The sequence below is a fragment of the Ictidomys tridecemlineatus genome, chromosome 2 (assembly GCF_052094955.1).
Source record: "Ictidomys tridecemlineatus isolate mIctTri1 chromosome 2, mIctTri1.hap1, whole genome shotgun sequence".
Classification (NCBI taxonomy): Eukaryota; Metazoa; Chordata; class Mammalia; order Rodentia; family Sciuridae; genus Ictidomys; species Ictidomys tridecemlineatus.
In genome coordinates, this window is record NC_135478.1 from 76313625 (window position 1) to 76332858 (window position 19234).

The following is a 19234-nucleotide window of genomic DNA, read 5'->3' on the forward strand; positions in this document are numbered from 1 at the left end:
TCCATATCCATCATCCATCCATTCATCTGTCTGTCCATCCACGCTTTGGGTTCTGTCCCTCTGGGGAACCCTGACTAATTTAGTCTCCTAGGTTCATTTAAGGCTTTCAAAAACATCCAGCAGCCTCTTTTTCATCTCAAGGGTGCTAGACCCAAGATAAACCAGAGGCTAAATCTGCACACAAACCAGGAAGGTGCTTGGTGAGCTTAGTCTATAAAGGGGTTCCTGGTGGGATATCCTCCCAGGGGCCGCCTTAGAGGCTACTCTGTGGACAGCTGATGCCAGTGGAGTCCTGCGCTACCAGTTCCCTGCTTCACCTCCTCTGGCTCCTCCACACCCCAGTCCTACCTAAACCTCCTACAACAACATCTGCTACATCATTTCTTCAAGTGGGTTCTCAGGACTCGTGCGTGTTCTGGATGTCATAGCCAGACGGGTTCAGGAGGTACTGGGTTAAACACAGTCAGGTAAATGTTTTTGCAGCAGGACTTTTCCAGAAACTTTAATATGTTAGTGTTAATAATCAAGTGAATTCATCTCAGCTAGCCTCTATTTTCTGGGGTTCCAGGAAGCTGGTCTCTTTAGTTTTCTGAGCTGTCCTTTCTTCTGGGGACTTGTGGAGTAATAGCCTCGAGTGTCCTTCACAGCATCAGACCCAGAGGCAGCAGAGAGGCCTCAGTGATCAGAGGGGGCACCCGTCCAGGCTAGACTCTCCTCCAGGACTGGACCTTGTGTTTTCCTGTCCCCTCGGCCTTCTTTGCTGCAAGAATCCAGGGTGGGACAAGCAGGTTGTAAGCGAGAGCCGATCTAGGAGCCATGGTTAGTTGGCCAAGGGGAACAGGGGGTCCTGGGGAAGGTGGTCCTCAGAGGTGGGAGGCTGGCGTCCTGGACAACTTCCTTTCCTCCAGGATCTTGCCAAAGAGCTTGGCTGCCTCCAGGGCACAGCCCCAGTGAATGGTGATCCCTTGGCCTCCGTGGCCATAGTTGTGGATGACCTGGAGAGGCGAGAGGGAAGGTCACCAAGTGTGATGGGGGCGGGGGTTGTGTGCCACAGTTAAGGACACCCAAGTGCCCTGGCAGACCCGAGAGCTTTCTCAGGAGGCCTTGGCAAAGCCGACGTAGGAGCTTCTCCCGGGGCTTTGGTGGGATGCTGGGCTCCTGGGAAAGCAGAAGGGGGATCGATGCGGAGCTGCAGGTCGACCCCGACTTGTCTTCTGCTTAGAGGGTGGGCCTGCTTTGTACAGGAAAAGCAGAATCCCATCCAGACCTTGAGGCACGAGATCTCCACATCCAAGTGTCGGAAGCCCCCTGAGTCACCATCTGCTGCTCCCATCCTGCTCAGGCTGGATGAACCCTTCCCGTCGACAGACAAGCTCTTCTACCCACCATGAGAAAAAGCAGGGTATGGGGTGATGTGCTGATCCCCTCGGGGGACCCAGGAAGGCCTCTGGGCCTTTTTCAGGATGAAAATCATCAACAGGAAATGAAACTCCATATCTGACTCCCCCCTCCACACACAGGACACACACAACACCTCTGTATATTCACAACCTCTCCGCAGACACACAAGCCTTTACACACACAAACCCCTACCCACTTCACCCCTCCATGCACACACGGAACCCTCTGTACCTGCAGACGTACGCACACACACGTGACCCCTCCATCTGTGTATCTACACACGTGACCCTCGACACGCACACGACCCTGCAGACACAGGCACACGCTGTATGCCTGGGGTGGGATGCCCCCGCTCAGGACCGTCCCTTCAGCTTGGGACAACCCCCATGGTTTCATTAAACCTTCCCTGTGACAGTGAGACCCCAGAGAGCGGACAGAGCAACAACAAAATGGATATCGGGAGATGTCCCTGGAGTCGAGTTCAAAACACACGCAGCCGGGCTCCTCACCAGCCGTCGGACAGGGTCAGGAGGCTGTACCTCCCAGAGCTCCAATTGCCTCATCTCAAGCACGGGGCAAACTGTCCCGATCCCAGAGGACACCAGCTGGCCTCTGGGGACTGACACCTGTTCTGCTCAGCCACAGACTCCAGTAAGCCAAGGCGCTGCCATCGAGGAAGCCCCTACAGGCCTTCAACCATTCTAAGCCTCAGTGTCCCCATTATAGACAGAGGGATGTCCCCACCATGCCCCTGACCTCAGGCCGTGGGGGACTTTTCCCTGGAAACAACAGAGTTGTCTTAGGAGCCCGAGGGCTGCTGTCCCTACCAGGAGCGCACACTGTACCTCTGTGTCTGCAGGTCCCCCAGGGAGCCGGTCTCTCTCTAGCCGAATCCGGGGCCGCGCAGGCCGGAAGCCAGCACGCACACCGACGAGTCTCGCATTCTGGAAGGAAAAGTGCCAGCTGCTCACCTCTGCCTGGTTTCCTGTCCTGCTGCCATTGTTAGGCCACCTAACGAACCACCACTGCCATCATCGCCACTATCGCTGCGACCACCGGTGCCAACTCTCTCACTCCATCTCCATTCAGTGCCACCGTCACCACCAAGCACTGCCATGATATCACCCACGGTCCCCACTTCGTCACCATCGTCATCACTGTTCTTTGCATTTTCATCCCTATCAACACCCACCGCCACCTCCATCCCCATCTTCATCACTGTCAGCCCTTGTCACCACTAGCAGGCAATGGGACAACTGAGCTTGCTGTAACAGGCCCGTCTGCTCCTTGTGCAGACGGACGAGGTCACTTGGGCAGTGTCCCCTTAGGAGGAGACAGTTCTCAGCCACGGCCATTTGGACTTCATGGGCCTGAAGCCAGGACTTCCCTAGACATCGTCAAATCCCGGTGCGTCCCACAGTCCCTTGCTGAACTCATCTGTCCACTTATCCTGCCCCTTGTTCCAGGGGTGCTGTCTTCCCATCTTCCTCTTATTATTATTCTCATTATTTATCTATTTATTTGGGGGGGTACGGGGTATTGAGCCCAGGGTGCTTTACCACTGAGCCACGTCCCCAGCCCTTTTTTCTTTTGAGACAGGGTCTAGCTAAGTTGCTTAGGGCCTCGCTAATTGCTGAGGCTGGCTTTAACTGGCAATCCTCCTGCCTCAGCCTCCCAAGTCACTGGGATTCCAGGCATGCGCCACCCGCCTGGCTCTCTTCCCGTCTTCGAGTGTCCTAGTAACCAGGAGCCTGGTCTAGGGCACCGAGGCCCGTCCCCACCTGACCTTCAGCGTGGGCTCCAGTCTGTAGCAGCCTTCCCAAATGGTGTCATGGTCCTGGGTATCGATCAGCTCCGTCCAGTTCCCCAGCTGGAAGGTGCCGCCCAGAGTGACCGTCTGGCTCCTGGATTAAAATGAGAGGGAGTGGGGGACACGGAGCCTTCGAGGTGCGTGCGGAGCATCATGAGCTTCCTCCTCCTGCCCTCATTACTAAGTCACTCCCACCATCGTCTCCACCATCGTCACCACCCAAATCTCCACGGTCATCATCATCAACCCCATTCAGTGCTCTGCCCACACCATCACCGACACCATGAGCACTGCCTTGCAATTGTCATTTCTGTCCCTTGTCCACATCATTGCTGGTTGTCATCTCCATCAGCACGCACTCATCCCCGCACGCGATCACCACCACTCACAGGACTGATGTCCTCGTCAATACCACGCCACCCCCCGTCACCCCACGATCGTCACCGCTCCACCATCCCGACGCCAAGCAACACAACACTCCATCAGCACTGCCTCTCCTACCAGGACGACGCTGTCACGCCATGCCACTACCAAAAAGTGTCATTCCATCACGCGGCCACCGTCTTCACTAACATCGTCCCCTCCAACCTGGATGCTGTCGTTGCAATCAACCCCAGTCACCCTCCTCCCGTTTTCAGTATTGCCCATTTACACCCCTCCTGATCCCACTATCATCGTATCCAGCACCTTGGTCCCTGCCTCACCACTAGGGTCATCCAAAGAACCCTGGAAAGAGCCGGACGGAGTGAGGCCAAGCCCTGCCTTCCAGGGGTTTGATTGCCAGGTCTCTCTCACAGGGCACTGCCCCACTCAGCAAGGGGCCGGGGCAGGCAGGGGGACATAGAGAGGGCACAAGGCGCCTCCTCCGCCCTAGAGCAGGCGGATCATTACCCTGGGATGATGTACGGGGTCTTGTAGATGCCTCTCTCTGGGTCATGGGTGATAATGAAGTGCTTCATCCATGGGGCTTCCACCTGGTAATTCGGAACAGAGACATCTTGTCAGGGGAGCAGGATCAAAGGGCTTTCTTGAATGGCTTCTGGCTAAGACAGAAGTTCCAACTAGAGTAGCTGGGCTGGTCCCACCCCCTCCACAAACCTCCTGGCCCCAGGCTGCACCTAACTGCTTGTCCCTTGCAGCAGACCCACCCTGATTGACAGCTGCCCCTGCTCCCTAAAGTGTGCTCACCTGTGTGTCGAGGAAGAGCCTTGTCACCCAAAGAACATACACTCCAACACCCACGAATGTACACTCTGCACTTACACCCAGGCAGCCCGCACACAGGGAGAGGCAGCTTGAGACGATGACCAGTCCCTGGGCTCTTAATCCAGGTGGCCTGAGTTCTAATCCCAGTTCCACCTCTCATTTACCACATGTGAACTCAGGCCTGCACTTGTCCCCTCTCTGCCTCAGCTGCTGCTTCTGTAAGATGGCCACGGTGCTATGGTAGCACCCATCTCAAAGGGTGGTGGTAAGGACTAAACTAAGCACTGTGCTTAGATCTATGCCTGGCACTTAGTATGCACTGCATAACTATTTGCTATTTTTATTACAATACAGGCATAAGCAGCTGTTCCTACAAACATATCCACAAATTGTTTGCCATGAAGAAGAATTCATCCATTGGGCACACCTGTGGTGCATGCCTATGATCCCAGCAATTTAGGGGGCTGAGGCAGGAGGATCACAAGTTGGAGGCCAGCCTCAGCAAATTAGTGAGACCCTGAGAGACTTATCAAAATTTTCTCTCTCAGAATAAAAAGGGCTTGTGTACAGCTCAGTGGTAGAGCACCCCTGAGTTCAATCCTTAGTACGGAGGAGGAGGAGGAGGAGGAGGAGGAGGAAAGAAAGAGAAATCCCAAAAGAGCATTCAGGGTGGACAAGGCAGGATGGCCCTTCTCCTTTACCATGCCAGTTCCCCAAAGGCTGGGTCACTCTGGCGCACATTCCCCACTCTTCCACTAGCTGCGGAGAGGAAATAAGCATGCACAACAATCCTCCCGTCAGCGGAAGCTGGGCGTCTCACTCTCACACTCACCTGAATGACCTGCCCCCGGCCTGGCTGCAGCAGGGGGTCTGGCTGCAGCGCCCCAGCCCACACCCCCGTGCAGTTGATGATCACATCCACGCCTCCTCTTGCCACCTGGCAGCAACCAACAGGGTGGGGGGGTGATGAGGACCCTGGCATCCCTGTCTCTGCCTTCCTCCCTCCTCCTACCCACAGCTGGGGGGACCAGAGGGAAGTGCCCCAGCATCTCCTTTCTGCCATTTACCCACAGTGTGACCTCAGAAATGTCCCTTTATCACAGCCGCCCCCATTACAGAATGGGGCCGGCGTCACCAGATATCAGGCTGCCGAGATCCTGGGCAGCTCTGTGTATAAAGGAGCTGGGCACCGGGGGCTGTGGAGTGGGGAGACCTCTGGGAACCCTGAAGGAAGGCAGAAGGAAGCCAATGTCCCCCTTCTCCTCTGACTCCTTCCCATCTGGCCTTCTATGGCGCAGAAAGATGCTAGAAACCCCAGCTCTGTGGGTGTCCGGGCCACTCGTCCACTCAAGGACACAGTGCAATGAGCACCCCAGCACCCCAGCTCAGCCCTGATCATGGATCGCAAGGGTCCATCAGGGCCCAGCCCAGAGCAGGTAGGTCCTCACTACAGAACGCAAGTACTGAGTACTAGTGCTCAGTCCTAGTAACTGCGTGTACTAAGCACCTTTCACGTGCCAGGTGTTGAGTGCCAGGGCTGAGTGGAGTCACCCAGCACTCTTGGTGCTCAGTCGTTGCCTGGTGATGGTGGCTGCTTCCACTGTCATCCACGGTGGTGCTGTTCCTTTGATCCAGGTCCCAGCTGAGGGCCTGGACTATTCAGAAACATCCACCTCAGTGACGTAGGAAGCACCCAGGTGCCTGGACGTGGAAGGGGAGGGCAGCTGATCCCACTCTAGCCCTGAAGCTCACTGAGGCTCGGCCTCATGGATTCCACTGTTCTTTATTCCTGCCCCTAATGTCCGGGCAGATTCCTCCTAGAATCTCAAAAGGCCTGAGTCCTCCTGGGGTCCAGAGAAGGACTAGCGTTGGGGACAGGCCTCAGGGGACTCTGGGAGCCCCCAGCCCAGCCGCAGGAAGCAGAGGCCTCTTCCCTCCCACACCCACCCATCCCCCCCACGGCTCACCTCCTCCAAAGACGCCACCTTCCGCAGGAAGAACTGCACGCCCCTCTCAGTCAACCTGGATGACCACACGGGTCAGAAACACCTAGAATTCAGTCCTCTGCCCGGTCTCCCAGAGGGTGGGGTGGGAACATCTCTGTGGACACGAGTCCCACCGGGGGCTCTTTGAGAATAGGGCCAATTGGATCGCCAGCACCTTGAGGGACGAGGGGGCCAGGAATTGTCCCCTGGGAAACAAGGTCTTGTGACATGGCCCAAGTCCCTGGCTGGGTGGATGGCGGAGGGAGAAGCGTCTTCCTGAAGGTTCTGTGGTGCGTCAGGCAGTGAGGGGCTGGGCTCGGGCTCCTCCCTCCCTTGCTCTCTGCCGGCCCTCATGGCTGGGTAACATCAGGGGGATGAGATCTGGGGTGGACGAGGGGCAGAGTCGGGCCCAGGCCAAATGCCCCTTTGACAAAAGCAGGACACAAGGAGGGAGGAGGCTGGGGACACCCACCCCTCCCTTGAAATGTCCCAGAGGAGGTCTGGGATGTGGCCCAGTGGCAGAGCGGTGGCCTGGCATGTGTGAGGCCCTGGGTTCAAGGCCCAGCAATATACAACACAAGAAAAATGTCCCCGAGGAAAAATATCTGTCACTACTAGAAGTAAAGATATCCAAAGAATAGGATGTAAACCATCTTTAAGCTGAAGGATGACCTTGGGATGATTTCATCTGCATATTTCCTTCAAGATAGGAAAAATTGGGGCTGAGGTTGTGGCTCACAGGTAGAGACTTGCCTCACACAAGTGAGTTCCCGGGTTCAATCCTCAGCACCACAAAAAAATAAATAAATAAATAAAATAAGCTAAAAATAAAGACATAGAGCTACATTGTAGCAACAGATCACTTTTTTAAAAAAGGAAAAATTGGAAGCATTTTCTTCTGGAAGAGGCTGAATGGGGATCATAAGTGTCCCCAGGTTAGGACCATGTCAATGGTCCCCAAGTGACCATGTCAATGGTCCCCAAGACTGGCTGGTAACCAGAATCATCTTTCCTGTTTTGGTACTTGGGATTGGACCCAGGGGTGTTCTACCACTGAGCTACATCCGTAACCCTTGTTAATTTTTATTTTAGGGTAGGGCCTCACTACATTGCTGCAATCTCCTTGCCTCAGCCTCTGGAGTTGCTGAGATTACAGGTGTGCCCCACCACACCCGGCCCAGGGAAATTCGTGAAATAAATTCTGAACCCCACTCCAGGGTTTCTGATTCAATGAGTGTAAAGTAGGATCCTGAAATGTATATTTTTAGGAATGTCCCCCAATTATTTGGTACAAGTCACCATTCATTCCAGAATTTAAAAAAAAAACTCAGTAAAATAGTAAACTATAGGGAATACATGAAATCTTTCTTAATATGAATGTATGTGAATATAAATGTGGATGTATTCCTCAAGCGAGTGTTTGCTAGTTTGGAACACCATGAGATTGCTATTAACATCAGGAAAGAAACAGGGATATCCATTATTCCATTATTACCCATATTAGTTAACATTCTAGAGACACCCACCAAAGCTGAGAGGAGAGACAGGGAGAGAGAGAGAGAAGGTGTCTTAGGTTGTAAATATAGTCATGCATGGTGGCACACACATGTCAACCCTGCCTTGAGAGGCTAAGGCAGGAGGACCACAAGTTCAAGGATAGCCTCAGCAATTTAGTGAAACCCTCATGGAGACCCTGTCTTGAAATTTTAAAAAGGAAGAAAGAAGGAACTGAAAATGTAGCTCAGTGGTAGTGTCCCTGGGCTCAAATTCTCTGTATTAAAAAAAAAAAAGAAAAAGAAATAAAAATGGTGTCAATATACCTGGGAAACGTAGGAGAATGCACTAGAACTTTCTGTGAAGTTGTTAATAAATAAATGCTTTAACAAGCCGCCCGGGTGTTTCCAGTGCCCAGCCAGGTGCAGAGCCACGGTCTCAAGGACAGTGGTGATCAGAACCAAGGACAGCGCCCACACCTGGCCTAAGGGTTTTCTTCAGCTGGGGACTGGGCGCTACCTCCAGGAACCCCATGACACTGCTGTCCCCCAGCAGGGTCCCTGGCAGGCGCCCGCGGGCCTGAGGTCTGAACTTACCTTTCCGTCAGCCACTTGAGGTAGGTCCTGCCATCCAGGATCAGGCTGGTGTTGAACCAGCCGTAGCTGGAGTCCCGGCCAAAGGAAACAGCAAGTCAGAGCCCCAGTTAGACTGGAAGGCTGACCAGTGGAGGTGGGGTCAGTATTGTTCTGTGGGTCCCCAAGAATCACAGGGTGACATTCATGGGGCTGGGGGAGGGAGCGATTTTGAGCTCAATGAAAAGAGCTATTTTCTTTCAGAAAAAGCCATCCCTGACGTTGGAATATAAAAATGGAGATGGGATGTGCCATTGGTAGAGGGGATTCAGGCACAGGGTGGGGTGAGGAGAGGATCCGGAGGCAGTGGGATTGGAGGCCTCTGTGAAGGAGCTGGACGGAGCATCAGGAGACCAGGGCACCACAGGGACCAGGGGAGGACGGGCCACAGAAAGCTGGGCGCCTCTCTCTGCTGCCCACAGGATGGTTCTGTGTGGATTCCGCGGTGCCTTGGCCCAGCTGCCCCTGAGGGTACCCTTACCCATAATCAGGGAACATGTCCAGCTCTCTGGGGGTCAGCTTCCGAAATCCCAGAACTATGTCTTTCCAGACAGGGTCCTTAAGAGCAGGAGAGAAGAGGGACAAGGATTGGTGACAGTCGGTAAGAAAGAAATAACAAAGACTTAGACGGCCCTGTGTGCAAGGCTGGGTCCCAGGAGTTTCCCGCGTAGAGATCCAGTTCATCTTCACAACCAGCCACGAAGGTGGGGTGAGGGTCCAGAGGTGGTGTCCTCTCAAAGCTCAGGTTTGGAGGAGAAATGATGGGGTCCCAGCCTTAACCTAACCAGTGAGTCATCCCTGATGGAGTTACTCAGTGGTGGCCAGTGGCAGGTGGGGTGTGGCTGGGGCAGTGATTCACGGGGGGCGTGGCTATGGGCAATATATATTGTATCTGGAAAGTGGAATCCTTCTCTCCTTGTTTCCTGACGATCACCTGCGTTGCTTCCTCGACCATGATGTCCTGCTACACCTCGAGCCCAGAGGAATGCAGCCTGCTGTCTACCGAGACCTCTGAACCCGTAAGTCCCCCCAAGTCAACTTTCCTGCTCTGCCATTACTCTGGTTGGGTCCTTTAGTCACAGCCGTGGGAAAGCTGGATGCTCTTCTTATCCCACAGAGGGACAGATGGAGGCTCAGAGCTCGTCTAGGCTCACACAGGTGGTAAGTGGTGAAGCTGAGACCTCAGCCCACACAATTATTTGACTCTGGAGTTCAGGTTCTTGCTTTTGGGGCTGCGGGTACCAGGGATGGAACTGTGGGGAACTTGACCACAGAGCCACATCCCCAGCCCTATTTTTTGGTATTTGATTTAGAGACAGAGTCTCGGTGAGTTGCTCAGGGCCTCACTAAGTTGCTGAGGCCGGCTTTGAATGCGCCATCCTCCTGCCTCAGCCTCCTGGGCCTCTGGGATGACAGGTGTGTGCCACTGCACCCGGAAATTGTTCTGTTTGTTGTTGATGTTGTTTTGTTTTTGGTGTGTGTGGTGCTGGGGACTGAACCCAGGGCCTTGTGCATTTGAGGCAAGCGCTCTACCCACCAAGCCGTTATCCAGAGCCCACAGTCAGGTTCTTAACCACTCTACTCAGGGTAAGGGTGAGGCTGGAGGTGAGTGATAGGGGAGAGGTCATAAATGGGGGAGAATCAGGGGCACCGGTGACAGTCACAGAGGGTGAGAGTAGAAGGCAGAGGGCACATGGGACCAGGCCTCCTGGGTGGAAACCCCAGATTTGCCACCTTATCTCTCGAATGACTGGAGACTCCGTTTTCTTGTTTGGGACAATCATTTCTCTTGGCCCCATGACAGGAAAGAGATAGCGCAAGGCCAATTATCCTAGCACCAGAGATAAGGAGGCGAATGATCCGTAGCACAGACTTGGAGAATGAGTAACGAGGGAGCTAGCTCCCAGGGCTGGGCCTGAGCCACCCCACCCTCTCCAAACAGCCCGAGCCCATCCTGAACGGCTTTGCTGTCCCAATGTGGGCATCCCGAGATCACAGACCCCCTGGGTTCAAACCCCAGCACTCTCTCTCTCAAAAGCTCTGTGGCTCCGGGTGAATCACTCCATTTCTCTGAGCCTCGGTTCTCCTGTCTGCAGTTGACTCCCCATTATTATAAAAATTAAAGGAGCCACTGGTTGTCAAAGAGTTAGGACAGGGCCTGGCGCCGATTTTGCTATCACATCGTAAAGACCCTGGACTTCAGGGGACACAAGACATCATGACTTTGGAACATGTAAATTTTGCCCATACCAATCAAAGGCTAGATCCGCCCGTTCATCAGAGATTTGGGGTATCTGCCAATTTAATAACAAAATTTGGAATAAAAGTTTTACATGTACATATATAAATTATATATTATATATAATACACACACATGTACACATACACATGTCTATCCTCCCTCCCTCCTTCCTTTCTTACATTCTGTCTGTGCCAGGCTGGCCCCAAACTCCCAGGCTCCACCAGTCCTCCTGCCTCAGCCTCCTGAGTAGCTGGAATGATAGGCATGTGCCCTTGAAGCCTGTTAGATTCTGTCTGTGTTTTTTAAAAAGCATTTTTAGAGACAGGCACAGTGGCACATGCCTGAGGTTCATGCTACCTGGGAGGCTGAGGCAGGAAAATCACTTGAGCCCAGGGATTTGAGGCCAGCCTGGGCAGCAGAGCCAGACTCCATTGCTCTCCCCCCACCACCCCCCCAATTTTTTTTATTATGAATTAAAATAAAGTGGACGCAGCTTGAACCCAAGACTGCTGCCTTGACTCAGCCTCCTGGAATCTGAAGTTAGGAGTCCTCACTCACCGGAACAGCTTCACGGAAGAGGTTGTAGCCCGAGATTAAGGCCAGGCCCATTTTGTCGGCAGTGGGAGAATGGACTTGACTCAGGAGGTAGTCAAAGGTCTGCTGGTTCCAGTCCCTGCAAGGGTCACCCACAGGAGTGTCACCTGATGTCCTGAGCTGGGCAGTAATTCTCAGAGGTCAGCTGGGGGTATGATGAGGTGGTGGAGAGGCATCCAAAATCCAGACGCCTACTAGGTACAAGCCTGCGCTGCTCCAATGTCTACGCTTCTTCCGATATTTCCCCCACTAATGGGATGGAGTCTCCCTCTCTTTTTTTACTACCAGGGATTAAACCCAGGGGCGCTTAACCACTGAGCCACATCCCAGCCCTTTCTGTTTTATTTTAAGACAGGGTCTCACTAAGTTGCTCAGGGACTCGCCAAGTTAGAGCCTGGCTTTGACCTGGCAATCCTCCTGCCTCAGCCTCCAGAGCCGCTGGGATGACAGGCTGAGCCTCCACTCCATTAAGGGACAGAGAAGAGGCAGGAAGGGGATGGGCATCTCTGCCTGGGGCTCACAGAGCTGATGATTTCCGATGAAGGAGGCTCTGACCTGGTTTGGGGGGACGATGATACAGACTGGCCGCGAGACCCCTGCCCATTGTAAACCTTGAGGGCAGACATCAGCTTGCTATCCCCACGTGCCTTCTCTCCGAACCCTGTGCACACAGCCCAACTACACTTCTACTATACCCAAAGGACTTAAAAACACTGTACTCCAGGGACACAGCCATATCCATGTTTATAGCAGCAAAATTCACAATAGCTAAACTGTGGAGCCAACTTAGATGTCCTTCAGTGGATGATTGGACAAAGAAAGTGTGGCTTTATACCCCATGGAATATTACTCAGCCTTAAAGAAGAATGAAATTATGGCATTTGCAGGTAAATGGATAAAGCTGGAGACTATCATGCTAAGTGGAGTTAGCCAATCCCCCCAAAAAAACAAATGCCCAACATCTTCTCTGATATAAGGAGGCTGATTCATAGTGGGGTTGGGAGGGGGAGCATGGGAGGAATAGACAAACTCTAGATAGGGCAGAGGGGTGGGAGAGAGCATGGGGGTAAAATAGATGGTGGAATGAGAAGGACATCATTACCCTAAGTACATGTATGAAGACACAAATGGTGTGAATATACTTTGTATATAAGCAGAGATGTGAAAAATTGTCGTCTACATGTACAATATGAAATGTAATGCATTCTGCTGTCGTATAGAACAAATTAGAATAAGAAATAAATTTTAAAAATCAACTACAGCTTCTAGATTCACTTGCGTGTACTGGGGCCATGTGACTGTGTGTTGGCTGGAGACTGCACAACACTGGCCCATGAGAATGGTAACATTGGAGGTCACCTTGGCAGTGACCTTAGAAGCCCTTAGAAGGGCCATGTCAGTGGTTGGCAAAGCCATGAGAGGGAGGGAGCTCTTGAATTGCTGCCCACTGACCAGGAACACTGGTTTTGGAATCCACAAGAGAATATTTTATTGGTTTGCTTGAGACATTATTCACTGCAGGGGGAAGGGTTGTCCACTTGTTGAAGCAGGTGGTAGTATTTTTGTTTGTTTGTTTGTTTTCTGGTGCTGGGGATTGAACCCAGGGCCTTGTGCATGTGAGGCAAGCACTCTACCAACTGAGCCACATCCCCAGCCCATAGACAGTACTTTCTAAATAGATATAAAGACCTTTGCAACTCCTCCTTCTCCCTCTTCTGTGTTAGAGATTGAACCCAGAGCACTGTACTGTTGAACCACATCTCTTTTTTATTTTGAGATAGGGTCCTGCTAAGTTGCTTAGGGCCTCACTAAGTTGCCGAGGCTGGCCTCGAACCTGTGATCCTCCTGCCTCAGCCTCCCGAGTTACTGGGATTACAGTCATGTGCCACAGTGCCCAGTTATGACCTTTGCATTGATCCACCTGCTCAGAAATTTTATGGATTCGTCAATACATATGGTATTGACACTGACCCTACCTCAGGAACGAATGGAGACAAAACCTCCGAGCACACAGTATGTGGTTTAGAGTAGAGGGAATATCCTTGAGTATTTCCTTTCCTTTTCTTTTCCTTTTTTTTTTTTTTTTTAACTGAGATTGAACCCAGGAGCACTTCACCACTGTGCCACATCCCCAGCTCTTTTTAGTTTTAATTTTGAGACAGGGCCTCACTAAGTTTCGGAGGCTGGCCTCCAACTTGTGATCCTCCTCTCTCGGCCTCTCAAGATGCTAGGATTATGGGCAAGCGCTACAGCACCTGGCTCTTTCTTTCTTTCTTTCTTTGAGCACACGAGAGAGGGTCTCATTATATTTCCCAGGCTGGTCTCAAACTCCTTGATTCAACTCTCCTCTGTCCTTTGCCTCAGAATACGTGGGTTTGCCCAGTTCATAGGTATTTTCCTTATGTCATGCCGGATCAGAGCTTCCAAGGGTACTTATTCTCGGTGATGGGCACCCTGACAGGGAGTGCCCTCTCTGCAGACTCACCCCGTGGCCACCCTCTGGGATCCTCACTCACATTTCCCGGGGGTCTTCGGGCGGGGAGATGTAGGGCTGGATGAGCCCGGCTGCCACGTCGGTGGTGGTGTGCGGGGTGAAGCGGTCCGCGTAGACCTTCATGTCCAGCGGCTGCAGGTCCGAGTGGTAGCGCTGGTGGATGCAGAGGGCGGTGGAGAGCCCGATGACCCCGGCGCCGATCACCACCACGCGCATCGTGCCGCCTGCGAGAAGGAAGGGTGAGGCTCGCCATCCTCGCCCCCATCTCCGCCGCTATCACTGCGATCGCAGTCTCCTGGAGGCCCGGAAGGCACCAGGCGCCACCAAGCCCTTTGCTTTGTCTGGTGCTGGGGATTGAACCCAGGGGCACGTCACCCCTGAGCCCCAGTCCTTTTGAGTTATTTATTATTTTATTTTGAGACAGAGTCTTGCTTACTTGCTGAGGCTGGCCTCAAACTCACAATCCTCCTGCCTCAGCCTCCTGAGTCCCTGGGGTTACAGGCCTGCGCCACCCGTGTGACTCAGGCCTGCCAAGCCCTAATGTCCTCAGTAATCAAGACCCAAAGATGCACAATGATCAATTTTCATATTTTTCACGTGGAAACACTGAGGCGTGGAGGGGAAGGGCCTTGCCCGAGGTCAAAGAGCCGGAGAGTGGTGGGGCTTTCTCTGGGAAGCCTGCCAGGTGTCCCATCCCTTGGCTGGGAATACAAAGGGCCTGGCAGAGCCCCTGGATGACAGTGTCCTGGGTGGCCTAGAGGTTAGCGCAGTGGGGTCTGGCTTCAAGTCTTCGGCCTCAGCTCTGCCACCTACCTGCCTCTAACCCCAGGCAAGCTGCTCCGTGGGCTTCCTTCAAGTTTCAGTCATCCGTACCTCAGATGAGACTTTGGTGCCCAGCGCAGAAGTGATTTAGTGACCTTCGTGAAGCACCTGCCACGCACCAGCCCCCGGCGCTGAGGGTTTCACATGCACCGTGTCACCTGAGCTTCCCAACAGTCTCCTGAGATGGAGGCTGTTGCTATTTAGTCCCATTTTACAGATGAGGAAACGGAGGCACAGGAGGAGGAAGTGACTCACCTGGAGTCACACAGCCAAGGAGTGGTGTTGCTGGGGTTGGAGTCCCACCCGAGTGAACACCGACCGGCTGTGCGCATGCGCGGCTCTGAGTCCCTCAGTCCAGGGTCGGACTGGCCTGAGACTCAGCCTGACTCGCGGTGCTTGGCCGGCTGGCCCCGCTGAAGTTTAGCTTTTGACCTTGAACTGCTCTGTCAGCTTCTGCTGAGGCAGAACAAGAGGACTGTTTGTGTTCGGGAGGGCCAGAGTCCACTCTCCCTCTCTTTCTTCCCAACTGGCCTCCTGGGGTCCTTGGCTCTGGCCGCTCAGCCTGTGGCCCTGAATAGCGGGACGTTCCCAATATGGCCTAGTTTTGTAAAAGAGGGGAAATGACTCCAACCCGCAAGAACTGGACTCCTGCGGGCGGTCAGAAGCCAAATTGGAGATAGAATCAACAAAGAGAGAGGAGTCATTCTAGACCCTTCTCCCTCCAGCTTGGAGTCTGAGCTTGGATACAGGGGCTGATGGTGGGGGACAGACCTCATCACGGTGGCTGTGCCTCCCCTGCACCCTCTTTTCCTCAGACATGGCTGACCTCATCTGCAAAATAAGGGTGACCCCGATCTCCCGGGTTGCGCTGAGGGTTAATCGGGAACCTCTGCAGAAGTTCTAGGTATGGTGCCTGACACACTGAGTAGGCCCTAGCACAGAGCAGGTGCTCTCTGTCCCCTAGCCCTGTGACAACCACAGGGGAAAGAAAACATTGGCCATAGAGGAGGCCAGAGGAAGAAAGAGGCATCAGACTTGGCTTCACTTCCAGCCTGCTGTGTCACTTGCTGTGTCACCTGTGGTGTCGCCTGCTGAGTTACCTTTGCCAAGTTCCTCCCCCTTTCTGGGCCTTCTGACCATTCCTCCGGAATCGCTGGAGAGCTGACGGCTTGTGTACATTAATCACAAAAAGGCTCAGGAGTAGAGGAACTTTCTTTCAATTTCCAAATTCCCTGTGATAACACGGAGGTTGGGGGAAGGGCAGGTGGCCGTAACAACTCAGAGTGATGGTCAGACACCTCCAGGTTTGCAGCCCGGCCCTGCCACACACCCGCTATCGGATCTTGGGCAAGTCACCTGACGGGGTGAGAGTGAGCAACCTCTTGGGTTTGCCCAGGACTCAGGTGTTCCCAGGATGCACACCTGCAGTGCTAAAGGCAGCAGAGTCCAGGGAGCCCTGGGTGAGCTGGGCTGGGATCCTAGGTCTGCTCTCTCTAGAGCTGCCCTTTCTCCATCTCGCTCTGCCTAGGAAATCAGCAAAGGGCTGAGAAAAAAGGGCTGTTTATAAAATAGGAACGTGGGGGGGGGGTGCTAGAGGAGGCTTGGGAGGCTCCTGGGAAATGAAGAGACTTTGGACTGAAGTAGGGCAAAGAGAAGAGAGAGGACCCAGAGCAACACCCGGATCAGGGGCAATACCATGGGCAGCTTCCAGAACCTTCTGGAAGAACAGGCCCAGGGTCAAGAGGGTCAAACACAGCGCAGGGTGGTTTTTCCAGTGCAAAACTTTAAAGATGAGCTCATCGAGCTTGTGCAGTTGGGGAAATGGAGGCCTACTACTATGTTTTCGGTTCCCTGCATCCTTAAAAAAAATTTTTTTTTCTTTTTTCTGGTACAGGGGATTGAACCCAGGGGCACTTAACCACTGAGTGCCACCCCCAGCCCTTTTTATATTTTTATTTAGAGACAGGTTCTCACAAAGTTGCTTAGTGTCTTGCTAAGTTGCTGAGGCTGCCCTTGAACTTCGATCCTCCTGCCTCAGCCTCCAGAGCCTCTGGGATGACAGGTGTGCGCCACGGCACCTGGCTTGTGCTAAGAATCTGAAGTGCCTTATCTAGTATGGTCCTTGTGACACATTCAGACAAGCGAGCTCACAGCCTGAGACACCCGGTTGGTGACAAGCCAGGCCAGCCTGACTCCCATCTTTGAGCACTATAACACGCTGCTGCTGCTGCGGGGCTGGCAAGTCTGGCCATTCAGAAAATCGCAAGGTGGAGCAGATCAGGAGAAACAGCTCATGTTTCAGAGTCCTGCATCTGCAAAACCCTCAAGTGCAACATTATGGGGTTTGTAGTGTGTCGGTGAGAATCAAAGACAAAACAGTCCCAGATCCCAAGGTAATTGTCTTTAGGAAGCAACGCACACCATGAGTCCAGTTTGAACCAGATGATAGCAGCCTCCAGCGTGGAGGGTGAATAGAAATGCCTGAGATTCTCATGAGACTTGGGACCCAGACTACAGGATCCGACAGACCTAGCCTCAGGTGAAACCCCAGGAAATGAACTTCTGGACTTGGTGCAGAGATCAGATATGAAGTCAACCATTTCTTGCTGTTTTGCTGGTGCTTTTTTAACAGTGTTGACTTTCTCCCCTATTTTATGCCAATTCCTTCAACTAGGAAAGTGAAGCAGCTGGAGTTATTTTGCGTGGTGTGTGTGTGTGTGTGTGTGTGTGTGTGTGTGTGTGTGTGTGCGCATGTGCACTTGATTATAAAGCCTGTGCAAAGACAGACCCATAGGAGAACCAACATAATTTGGATTCTACTTCTTGCCAGACACATGAAGACACAGTGCAGACCCAAGCCCCTTAATCCTCTCAACAACTCCAAGAGGTGGGTCGGGCTGGTGGTGCACACCTGTCATCCCATCAGCTGGGGAGGCTGAGGCGGGAGGATTTCGAGTTCAAAGCCAGCCTCAGCAACTTAGTGAGGCCCTAAGCAACTTAGTGAGACCCAGATTCTAAAAAATACATATAGAAAGGACTGGGGACGTGGCTTAGTATCATCTTGATTCTATAGGAGGGACAGAGATTCAGAGAGGGGAAGACATTCACCCAAGGTCACACCACCTGCGTGAAATGCATTCAGATCTGACCCAGATCTAGCTGGGCTTTCTGCCTGTGTCATAGAAATATTTAGGCAGCTGGCACTTGGCACTTTCTGCTTGCCTCTCAGTCTCGGCTTTGTTTGCAGAAGACCTCCCTTCTGTCCTAGGAAGCCCTCTGAGGCAGCTTCTGCCTTTGATGGCTACATGCTCATGAACATGAAAGATGGGTCCTATGAAGATCAGAGTCCCGGGTGAGGTATGCGAGTGAGCATGAGTCGGCTCTTCCAGGTTGGCCACGTGGCTGTGTCTTATGAGGTTGGTATTTTCAGAGTCTATCTTTAAAATGGAACCGAAGCTATTAAAAAAAATAAAATAGGCGGACACGGTGGCGCAGGCCTGTCATCCCAGCAGCTCAGAAGCCTGAGGCGGGAAGATCACAAATTCAAAGCCAGCCTCAGCAAAGTAAGGAGGCCCTGAGTGATTTAGCAAGACTCCTTCTCAAGATAAAATATATTTTTAAAAAAGGGCTGGGGATGTGGCTCAGGGGTTAACTGCCCTGGACTCGGGTTCAATCCCTAGTACCAAAAAACAAAAAACAACAACAAACAACAACAAAAAAAAAAAAACTCAGCAATGACCACCACAAAACGGAACCAGCCTACCCACTCTCCCTCCCAAAGATAATAATAATAAGGATCGTTAATTGAGTACTTGCTAAGTGCCTGATTCTACCCGGAGCATTTTATAGTCACCTCCTCTAATGTCCAGATCCGCCCTGCTAGATAGAGGTGAGTAAGGCCCCTGTGTTCCGGATGAGGAAACCCAGGCTCGGGAGGGGAGTCTCCTTACCTGCAATCCCAGCCCAACTCCAAGGCTCGAGCTTCACCTCTGGGAGATGTTGGTGCAAAGCGCTCTGTCCTTTCTTTCCTCCGTCGCCTGCCTCAGGCACTGCTGTTAAGTCTGGCCTGTTGACACTGGGACATGAGATCCCTCCGCCCACGCCCAACCCCCAGATCAAAGGTGCACCTGTCACTCACCCCACGTGCCAGAGACGTCTGGAGAACCGAGGCAGCTCCTGGGGGTGCAGGTTCTATTTCCTGCAGGATTCTGGGTTGTCTGCCTGCCTGCCTGCCGGGGAGAACAGGAGTGCAAGGTCAAAGTCCGGAGCCGTGGATGGGACACTGTGCAAGGGGTGGGTCACAGTACCGCGCTGCTCCCCGGGACTGGACCCAGCCTGGCAGGGAGAACACGCCTCCCTCGCTCCCCGTCTCACAGAAGTCCCTGACTTTTCTGGCTGATCCCAAGCCCCTGTGGACAGGCCTGGGGGAGGGCGTGTGTGGGGGGCATTCTTGGAAGACTGATGGGCACAGGGAGCTCTGGCTTGCTGGCCAGCTGGAGACGATCCTCTCTCTTCCTGCTGCCACCCTGGCAGAGGGGAGGAGGGCTGTTCCCT

General features: G+C 53.0%; 1 protein-coding gene and 1 non-coding gene across 4 annotated transcripts; both read right to left on the bottom strand.

Moving 5' to 3' along the window:
- Window positions 1-474: 474 nt before the first annotated feature.
- Dao (D-amino acid oxidase) lies at window positions 475-18954 on the bottom strand. 3 transcript variants are annotated; one of them, XM_040289367.2, is made up of 13 exons: window positions 18819-18953; window positions 18631-18746; window positions 14936-15133; window positions 13881-14082; window positions 11329-11443; window positions 9010-9086; window positions 8493-8558; window positions 6385-6439; window positions 5250-5354; window positions 4103-4185; window positions 3188-3305; window positions 2247-2345; window positions 475-995 (listed from the first exon to the last, which is right to left on the bottom strand). In XM_040289367.2, the coding sequence occupies exons 4-13, from the start codon at window positions 14072-14074 to the stop codon at window positions 864-866; spliced, it is 1044 nt and encodes a 347-aa protein (XP_040145301.2). In that variant the 5' UTR covers window positions 14075-14082; window positions 14936-15133; window positions 18631-18746; window positions 18819-18953; the 3' UTR covers window positions 475-863. The 3 variants fall into 3 exon arrangements, with proteins under 3 accessions (XP_040145301.2, XP_040145304.2, XP_077895082.1); XM_040289370.2 differs by lacking the exon at window positions 14936-15133 and having other exon boundaries at window positions 18819-18952; XM_078038956.1 differs by lacking the exons at window positions 5250-5354; window positions 14936-15133 and having other exon boundaries at window positions 18819-18954.
- Window positions 12944-13019, bottom strand: Trnav-cac (transfer RNA valine (anticodon CAC)). Its single transcript has one exon. It is a non-coding gene; the product is annotated as a tRNA-Val (tRNA).
- Window positions 18955-19234: the final 280 nt, after the last annotated feature.

What these genes read in the sequence shown, in the direction of transcription:
- Dao (XM_040289367.2), bottom strand. Translation starts at nt 14,074, where the DNA reads ATGCGCGTGGTGGTGATCGGCGCCGGGGTCATCGGGCTCTCCACCGCC. An exon ending in CCCGAAGACCCCCGGGAAAT is followed by an intron (nt 11,444 to 13,880) that starts GTGAGTGAGGAT and finishes TGACCCTTGCAG; the next exon opens with GGACTGGAACCAGCAGACCT. An exon ending in GACTGGAGCCCACGCTGAAG is followed by an intron (nt 2,346 to 3,187) that starts GTCAGGTGGGGA and finishes TTTTCCTTCCAG; the next exon opens with AATGCGAGACTCGTCGGTGT.